A 10467-nucleotide genomic window follows, 5' to 3' on the forward strand; every position below is an offset into this window, starting at 1 on the left:
GTATCAAAGCATCACTGGACTTAACAGAGACTGGAAATGTGTGCATGTTTGTTTGTGCATGTGAGTGCACACGTGTGTGTGTGTGTGTGTGTGTGTGTGTGTGTGTGTGTGTGCGTGCGTGCGTGCGTGCGTGCGCGTGTGCGTGTGCGTGTGCGTGTGTGTGTGTGAGACTTCAGGGACTCATCTCCTAGAGAACAAAGTAGAGCATGCACACACAGACGACCCTGCAGCTCAATCCAGTAGAAATAATATGTTCATTACAACGCAATTACTGACACTTACACCTTCTCTCCCTGAAGTGAGTGTGTGTGTGAGGTACAGAGGAGGGGACCCTGCCACTGACTGCCAGTAAGTGACCTTATATTCCCTTGTATGTATGTGTGTGTGTGTCTGCAGGTGCAGGATGTACAGCTTTATGGGTGTAGGGTTGTTCTGTGCAGGCGTGGGGAACATCCTTCTGATTGTTTCCACAGCAACTGATTACTGGATACAGTATCGGCAATCCAGCAGCTACATGCATCAGGGCCTGTGGCGATACTGTATGCCAGGGAAATGCTTCCCACACAATGACAGCATTGGTAAGTGCAGCCAAGTGTGTAGATGATTGGGAAACTACTAACTTCATGATTTTATAATACACATTTGTGATAGATGGAGCTCTTGCAGAGGGACAAATCATTTCACTGGCTGTGTGTGGCACAAGACCACACTGTCATTTCAATTCTGTATACTGTACAATTTTAACTGAATCATTTTATTCATTCTTACTTATCAATGACAGTATTTTGCATGCGAACCTACTGACACCTTATTTCTCAGTTTTTGTCACAGATAAGGTATTTTTCTGCACAATTTATTTACTGTAAAAGTACAGAACTCTGTTCATAAAGAGAAAAGTCAATCTGAAAAAGGATGAAGGCATGGTGGCAGCTTTCTCAAACTTTTGGTTCACTTTAAAACTATGATCAGGAGCAGCCAGAGGTGACAAAGGAAGAACAACTAGAGAATAACAGGTGTGCCAGTGGTGTTACATTTTTCCTGATTTGATTTGTGTTGTATGCCATTTGTTTGCTTTGGATAGATAGATATGGTTTATAGATTTAGAATTTCAATCTGACAATATTTTGACAGTATTAATAATTGGTTTGATTTGCTTCTCAAAGACATCTACCATTGTTTATGGCTCAGGGATACATTTCAGATCATTTGCCTCTTTTGATTTGTACTGACACCACCAGTGACTATTACTGGCCTTTGACTTTGTCCATAGCCCACTTAGATGCCACCCGTGCCCTCATGCTTCTGTCTCTTCTGGCCTGTTTTATTGGCATCATCATTGGTATTATGGCCTTCATCCATTACTCCTCCTTCGACAGGTTTGACAAAACCTTTGCTGCAGGCATATTGTTTTTCATCTCCTGTAAGTTCAACTCTGTTGTTTTTGCACTTCAATTTGCATTCAGGAATTCACTTTGTTTGCAGACACCAAAGATTAAGAGTCATGCTACCTTTTTAAAAAAGTAAAAATAACAATGTACTAATCATGAACTAATAACTATTTAATGATTCCATTAGTAGTGGATTTGCACCTTGTTGAATTCTTAAGAGTCCTCATTTCTGACAAGTAGGTTTCATTACGCTTCTGTTTTAAATGCTCTGTTTTGGATCAGTGGCAATTGCTTCATAGAAGTGAGATCATTTGGTGATTTGCTAACTGAAAACTACAGCTCGCAGCAGCCAGTAATAATTGTTGGCTATTTGTATAATCTTTTTAAAACATTTTGTTCAGATTTTTTCTTATTTTTTTTCCTGCCCAGTCTTTTTAGTGTTTCTAGCAATGGCTGTGTACACCGGTGTGAAAATTAACTACTATGGGAAACACTATGGAAACTGGAGGTTCTCTTGGTCCTATATCATTGGCTGGCTGTCAGTTGTGCTCACCTTCTTTTCAGGTAAACATGCATCACAAATAAACAAACTGGAATAAGTTTCCTTTCTTGGATACCGTCACACTCTTTAACATTTGAGAGTTCTGGGTGTCTTCAGTTTAAAATTCCATGTCATTTAGCTGTAATAATTTTTGCTAATTTTTTTTTACTTCTTTTTAAACCCACAACTTTGTGAGAGTTCCTGGGTAAACAGTGTAGATTAAATCTGTGCATGAAGAACATATTTGTTGATGTCATGGTTAGAAGCAGGTGCAAAATACATTTTATATTCAGTAATAATTTTATACTTTATCACATTTGAATATTCAAATGTGGTTGAGCGGATAAAGTTGTACTCATTTCAACACACTGTCAAAGCCTCAAGTATTACCTGCATGTCTGACAAACAGTATTGCATGTGTTATGTGTAATAAAGTAAGCAAACACTACAGACAGTATGTAATAGTACAATCTCACATTTGCTTTATGACCCTGGCTAAGCAGGAATCAGTGGTAGATAATAGACAACTCACCTCCTCAGCAGAAAACTGTCAAACCATACATGGATTAACCCATAGTCTAGAGGCTAAATCAATGATGTGACATTATCTGTAAGTGATGCTTTCAGCAAGTGCTCATCCTTCCCCATACTGTGCAGAACCAACACCACTTGAGGAAAAGCAAGACCACTCTTTTTCATAATGTGTATGCATTAAATGGATGCCAAACACATAGCATGGGAACTGGCTTCTGTATGGATTTTGTAACATTTTTCAAAATAGCAAAGGACCTTATTCTTTATAGGGTGTCCCACTCAGTTAGGCTGGTGACTTTGATATGAAAACAAAGCACCTCCATATACTCTCAAAATTAATTAAAAAAAAACGTTCTTGTTTATGAATGAAAAATATTGAATTACTGTTGAATTAGTCATTATGTGCAGCACCATTTTCATGCTGCTCAATTGAAATAACACGCACCACAAAGATTGTGCATAGTGTACCAATAGACAGCAGATATAAAACTGCACGTGTCTAACCATGTGTATAAATATATGTATTTCTACAAATATACTACAGCTTTCTCATGTTATCTAGTTTAAGTTATAAGAAACAGTTTCAGACATATGTGTTTTAGAGTCACACAGTAGAGGATGTGGCACAGGGAGCAACACCTCGAAGCCAAAATTCATAAACTTGCAGTTATTGGGGAGAAAGCCACTTTGACCAGCTGCTGATATCACAAATACTATAAAATGCTAGCCTACCTACATAATCTCCAATTCAGATTTAAATGAATCATTTAAAAATGCGTGTAAATTGTATTTCCAAATGGAACACAAAGCCCTTACCCTGCTTTCTTTTCAGGCATATTCTACATTTGCGCCTATCGGGCGCATGAATGCCCCAGGAGCGCAAACTCTTATTAGAAGACCCGAACAATCATCCAGACACAAGCCATGGATTATGATCGTGAACATTAGAGCTGCATCAGGGCTGTGTGGCGATTCTCTCAGCATGACTTCAGGGTTCAGCTCTGGAACACCAATGGTCTACTTTAAAATTATTTCAATAAAAAGAATGTGGAAAATGTGTTTTCATTTACATCCTCAGATATGTATAATTGATTCAGTTTCTTTGTTTGTTTGCACTATAACGGGTTGCCCGCCCTTTCCTTAACAACGCTGTCCACAGAAATCCTTTATCTATCCACCTTTCTGCATTTAGGAAAAAATTGCAAACTAAAAAAGACTATGAGCAATTGTGACTCAGGAAACATCTACATAATTTAAATGCAGCCTATAAAGAGGCTTCATATGCCTAGGAAAACTATACTGTCCATAATTATAAGACTACATAAAGCGTTTCCGTCTTCCTGGAGAAGATTCTGTGTGATTCTGTGATTCCGATTCTGTTACTAAAAAGTCATTGTTTTAATTTAATTTGTTATGTAGCCTACCAAGAATTTATTTTATTTATGTAAACCCAAAACTATGGATTCACTTTTTCCGCAAACACTCTACATTTAGGTGAGTTATCCTCTTCGACATCCTTTTATTTCTTTGCTCTATCCCTTTCCCGATCACGTCTGCTTTGAAAAGTATAAGCCAAGTGTTACCCAATACCCTGCTGCAAACCTCTTATCCAAACGCGCCACTTAACAGAGTGACGCACTGCCTGGCCGGCTCCAATTTTTACTTAATGAAATGGCCGCAAAAAGCCGCTTAACTGGGCCTCAAGAAGGGACCCTTCAGGCGATTTCATCACCATTTGATTCATTTAGTTTCTAATTTTCCCCTAAACGCAAATTGTTATCCTGGTGCGTTCCATAAAAGGGACTGACGCACAGCCAGGTGCAGCGGGGGTTACCTCCATCTGCTTGGCCGGCGTTAAAAGGTCTTTTCTGTTCTGCTGCCATTCTTTTAACGCCACCTTACATTTTAAAACGCCAGAGATACGTTTTGAATGTGGTGACGACTCCTGGAATTTTCTTCTATCCTTCTAAACATACATCTGGAAAGATAAATGACAGAATATGTAGCCTGTGTTAAAAAGAAAGATGGCATTTCTGTCTAGAAGGTTTAGTCAGTTAATCTAAAGACATCAGGCAGACCGGACGTAGAGTCTTCGTCGTTCCAAAAGGTGTTTGATTTGAAACCATCAAATGATGCTAATTTATATGTTGAAAATTTAGATTGAATATTTAACACAAACCAATGCAAACTAGTGCAGCAGAACGGCGCTTTTTCAGCCTAACTGATTCCCAGTAATTAATTTGTTCTTCCTCCATCTGATCAAATGGAAATCCTGTCCTCCAGCCCTAGGATTACAACTTCCGCTCTAACCTCTCGCTTAATTGCCTAATAGCATTGCAGCGTGAATTCTGCCTACATTAAGACACTTTCACATTAAGCGGCCTGATTGGAAATGTGACGACAACACCACATCAACAAATTATAGCGAACCGCTTTCTTTCGCAAATGGGCACAGGAGCAGCACTTGTACTCTCCCAGATTTTAATACCGACAATTACAGCCAATTTGGGCGAAATTACTAGACAGACCTGTAGAGCCTAAATCTCATGTGACACAGGCCCCATCACTGGACTGAAAAACTACCAACATGAAAGAAAGGTGCAGAAGTTACTCGAGTGAATTTTCCTGTCAATTCAATAGGCCACTGCATGTGATCGCCTGTAGTCTCAAGGCAAATCAAGCCAAGGTTTTCTGTCCATCACTGGTGCCTGAACGGCTCACAGAAAAGTCCATTTGTCTTACAGGGATATGATACAAATATCAACGTGATGCTATAAGGAAAATGGCCTATCGTATCCAATAGCTATGGATGGCTGTGTGTTTTAAAGTACCTATATAACACCACAGGAAACCACACCATGAGGCCAAATCACGTACGCTCCCTGTTCGAGGACAAAGTATCGGGGATGCTACAGCCTAGCTACATTTATGTCAGTTTCAAATGTTGTGTTGAAACGTCACCGATGGGCATACACACTTACAGCGACTCCCAGATGTTCCTTGCAGTGCGGTGACACAGTAAAATAGTCTGCCACAGGAACCAGGCTAGTTCAGCACCATGGCGAGCGCCCACTGCAGCTGGGCTGCTATGTCTGGCAACATGCTGTAGGTCCGTGCTTTGAGTCCATGAGGGACTTTTGGATTCACTAATGACAAAACGCAACTTTTGCAACTCAACAATCCTTCAGCACAGTGCCCCAAAACAGAGTGGTTGCTAGGCGACCACGTAAACACTGCTGCAGGTGATGATTCTCAGTTTCAGCTGCTGTTGGAATAAAGTGCTGCTGGTCTGAAATCCGTTTGCTTTAGCACCAGCTCCCAACGGGTCTCAGCCAATCAGAGCGAGGAGCCGGCCTCTCAAAGCTCCCCTCCGCCCATCCAGAACTATAATTGGCTGATGCCAAAAACTATTTCCCCAATGCACTACTCTCTCTGGATAAATACTTGTTGGGTTTAGAAATCTACCCTCCCACTACTACCTATGTAATGCTCGACGTAGTGTCATTCACTGAACACAAACAGGGGCTGCATTTAAGCTCGGAAGAGCTGGGGGGAAGACGCAGAAGCTGATGCAGATTTAGGCAGGAAAACAACAAAGGCAAACTAACATCATGAGTATGAACTACGCGTCAGCGGCGTCCACGCAGAGGTCGACATCGTTTTTCATTGAGGACATTTTGTTGCACAAACCCAAGCCACTCAGAGAGGTCATTCCTTCGCCATTCTGTAGCTCACTGGCCTCCCGCATGCCCATCCTTGAATATGGATACCCACTGATGCCAACCCCAATACTGGCTCCACATCCGCACCATCCTCTCCACAAGCCAGAGCAGCACCAGTACTTCTTCACGTCTGGTAAGCGATACGGGAGCCTGTAAGGCTGAGGCAGAGGCCTTGAGGAACAAGGGCATTTTTGTCAGTAGCCTATTACTTGAACAAGTAGTGATGCCGTTTGAAAAGGAAAAACAACTTTTGTTTATTCCAGTTTTAAAGCCATTGTTAATACATTGTTAATCTGTGGATTTAAAAACTCCTATAGTACTTAATAATTAGTGTGAGAATACAACATAAGCATTTGCTGTGATTGGCTGAAATTCATCTAATCACAATCAAACCGCAGTAAATAAAGACTGATTTCTGATCTGGAAATAACGAGTATGTTTAGCCTACCCGAGTGAAATCATTTAGGCTCATTATGTCAGCATACTATTCAATTTCCCCTTACTGCATTAAAATATGTACAGCTGTTTGTACACATTTGTTTATCTTTAATCTTGTTCACATTTAAAAGACAATCATTATCTCAGATCATGTCATTCCATGATCCAATTCCATCAGCTTTACTACTTTGACAATCTTGAGAGTTTTGTGTTCTTGTTTGTGTCTTGTGTTGTTGTTTGTGAAAATAATTTGCAGTCCTGTGTGGTGTCACCTGTAGGCATGCAGATGCCGGCCTTGTTCCAACACCACGCAGAGTTGCCGGGGAAGCACTGCAGACGCAGGAAGGCCCGGACAGTCTTCTCCGACTCGCAGCTGTCGGGCCTGGAGAAAAGGTTTGAAATCCAGCGGTATCTGTCCACGCCAGAAAGAGTGGAGCTGGCCACGGCGCTCAGTCTGTCCGAGACACAGGTAGACTATAGTAAATAAATAAATAAAAAGAATTGCTGGAATATGGCTGTTTAGTAAGAATGCTGTTCGTGCGTATTTAGGTAGTCTCAAACAATATAGGCTGCTTCAGACCTATTATACTCCTCTAAGACTAAATACATTCATTTCATGGAATAGCTCCTATTTTAATATTAATTAGACCATTATTATCTCAGTTCCATTGGTCTCGTCTTTCTATGTCATGTAAATAATCGCAAAAATAAGCTGAAACCATTTTGGCTTTATATTGACAGATTTGGGGATTTCTTCGGGCCGAAAAAGGCTACTTTGCATTTTCTTTTTATCATTCAGATCCTTCCGAATTCTCCCCCGTGCAGGTGAAGACGTGGTTTCAGAACCGGCGGATGAAACACAAGAAGCAGCTGAGGAAAGCGCAGGACGAGCGGAAGACCCCTGCGGAGCTGGACCGATCCGTTGAGAACTCCAGCGAGAGCGAACTGAACGAGAAGAGCGCGGAGGAGTTGAAACACGGACTGGAGCAGGACTCGTACATGCTGGAGGAAAACGACGATGTGGATATCGAGGATGACATTTGCTCCCCAGATCATCTCCTATAGTAGGCTGCAGAGTTGTTTTATCAGGAGGAAAGGGCAGATTGTACATTTTCTGTAGATACCACTGACTTTCTTTTCCTTCGATTACAAATACATAAGTTACAGTTTTAAAAAAAGTGGGGACGATACAATGTTAATATTTATTCAAACATACAAAACAGGACTACTGATTTTTTCCAACTGATCCTTTACTTTTCTATATAGGTAGGCTACAGGCTATGCGGAGTGTGAAGTATGACGAAGCACACACGATATAACGCCATTATATAATAATAATAATAATAATTGTATTGCCATTGTATTATTATTATTATTATTATTATTATTATTATTATTTCATTACAGAAAGGTCTACACATTTTTAAAAGGCTACCCCCTGTAAATTTGGCAGTCGAAAACTGTAGAAATGATTCTAAATAACCCAGTCGAATAGCTCTTTGTTATGTAGCCTAATACTGGCGCAGCTCATCCTTTTGCACTTTTAGCGAAAATTTTCATGCAACTCTGTTTTAAATGTCTCGTTATCTTTAATTATTTCGTCTATTTTACATTTAGTTTTCAGTTTACCCATATTGTTGCATATTTTGCAAATCTAGTTTTGGTCAAAGACAGTAATTGTCGTCTATATTTTTGTGGTTAAATGTACATACGTCTATAGCCTATACTAGTATATAAATAATGAATCGATATTTGTCTTTTTATTCTGTTAGACCGTTTATAATTTCTTCCTGTCGGCATCTTTTTTGTTTGAATTTTCATGATTGAACTACGCAATGATGATTTTAAATATTAAACACCAGAAATAGCTATATCATTCATGGTATTGTTTAAGCTGCACATGTGCGTTCGATCCTGTTAGAGCGGTCAGCTGTCCAAGTGAGTGCAACTAGTTGCATTAGAAAGCAGTCTTCACAGCATGTAGCTCGGTTTTGAATGAGAGACTGCTTGTTTCTACTGCTGTCCTGCATGGTGGCCTGGAGCCCGCTGTGCTTTAAGCCAATAAACTGAACCGCAAAAGAACGACGGAAAGAAAAGAGAAACTTCCTCAGGACGCTTTTTCTGTTCCTCACAAAACATAAGCCTATATGTTCATTTCCCCGCTCAAAAAGCAACGTCATTTTAATGAATCCAAGCCGGACTCAGCGAATACCCCTGCTCACAGAGGCTATGTGTTTCTGTTGGAAAGTTGTTTCTGAAAAATCCAATATTTAAGTGCTGACATAAGTGATCCATGGCATACAGTAGCCTCACAACAATAAGTGTTTGTATATTTATTTTCATTATGGTTAATGTAACTATTAATTAGGGTTTGGACTTAAACTCGTTAATGTCAATGAATTAATTACAGAATCAACATCGCGTTAAAAAAAAAATTATCGGATTTAATAGCACTTTTCTATGGCGACACAGAAGTTCCGGACATTAACGCGTTAAAGTCCCAGCCCTATTATTAATAAATAAATATGAATATTTCTACATGACCTAAAATACTTAATGCCCAAAAGCCTCAAATTTTAATATGTCAAAGAAAGCGAATATGCTAAACATGTTGTCTTAGTATATCTCGGTATATAACGAGATTTCATGCATTCTTTGTGCCGACATAAATGTTTACATATACACTGTGATCAATGCAGAATATGGCCATTGAACAGCGTTAGTCTACGATGTGACAAAAGAAGAAAGATCGTCAATTCAGCACATTTCTTTATTATAAACATTCTAAAAAATATATCCTCTTGTTTCTACAGGGGTTTGTCCTGTTGTGTAGTTTGATAAGTTGATCATTTCCAGGAGCTGGAAAGTACAGCAGCAGTGCAATAGTTCATCTGTCCAAATAAATATGTTGGATACAAAAAAAAAACGTTAAAATAATTTGTGTACTATTTCAGTGTTAATTCACTATTAAAGTTGTTAATAACTAGTCTGTGTTGCAGGATATCTCATTCAAATCATTTTTAAAATCTTGATCAACATATAGCCATCAAAGCAGCTAACCAAAATGCCACTTTGCCAGACTGTCTGTGTATAAAACTGTAGATGTAGAAGAAGAGTAGAAAAGTTTAAAAACACTGTATCAAAAGATTCAATGATTAATGTGGTAACATTTTCTGAAATTTGTCTAAAAGACACACACATTTCAGTTATTATAACAAACAGCTCTTATCAAATGGATTCAATTGTTTTACAAGCTGCATCTTTCATTGAACATTTGCACAACACGCTATCCTCTCTTGTCCTGTTTCAATATGCTATCCTTTTTTGCCTTTTGAAAAGCAATTCATGTCATCTTCAAAATGTGATTCTGATTAACAGGCAGTGTGTGTGTGTGTGTGTGTGTGTGTGTGTGTTTGTGTGGAGGGGGGAGGGGGCGACTATAGTGAATAGGCCATGCAGAAGGTGATCAATTAAAAGATTAAGCGTTTTGCAACACATGGACGCATCTGCATCTGGGCCTAATAGCAGGGCCATCAGCTCATTTTCAGGAAGCCTGCCGCCTTCTGAACGTGTGCTTCTCACATCAAAGCATCCATGTCTGCCTTAGCTTCCCAATGGGCAGAAAGGGATGTTAATTTGGCCCCCTTCATGTATAGTGGTGAAAGACTCCTTCAATTAACTGGATTTCAATGGCAAAAAACGAGTAGGTGGGACAGAAAAAAAAAATTAATTCAAATTCAGTCTGGATAGGCAATATTTCTCATTAAATTAAAAAGGGCTTCGTCATTTGTTTCCAACCATGCATCTGAGGACTTAACACTAAAAACACAGAGCTTCAAAGAGT

General features: G+C 39.5%; 2 protein-coding genes across 2 annotated transcripts; both read left to right on the forward strand.

The window, feature by feature from the left end:
- The first annotated feature begins 403 nt into the window (after positions 1-403).
- lim2.1 (lens intrinsic membrane protein 2.1) lies at positions 404-3357 on the forward strand. The gene is made up of 4 exons (XM_026328871.1): positions 404-578; positions 1271-1420; positions 1818-1952; positions 3296-3357. Exons 1-4 carry the CDS (start codon positions 404-406, stop codon positions 3355-3357), a joined length of 522 nt encoding a protein of 173 aa, XP_026184656.1.
- A 2717-nt stretch (positions 3358-6074) lies between these two features.
- Positions 6075-7688, forward strand: bsx (brain-specific homeobox). Its single transcript, XM_026329038.1, has 3 exons — positions 6075-6318; positions 6902-7092; positions 7449-7688. The coding sequence occupies exons 1-3, from the start codon at positions 6075-6077 to the stop codon at positions 7686-7688; spliced, it is 675 nt and encodes a 224-aa protein (XP_026184823.1).
- The last annotated feature ends 2779 nt before the right edge of the window (positions 7689-10467 follow it).

The sequence above is a fragment of the Mastacembelus armatus genome, chromosome 14, assembly GCF_900324485.2.
Source record: "Mastacembelus armatus chromosome 14, fMasArm1.2, whole genome shotgun sequence".
NCBI classification, from domain to species: Eukaryota; Metazoa; Chordata; class Actinopteri; order Synbranchiformes; family Mastacembelidae; genus Mastacembelus; species Mastacembelus armatus.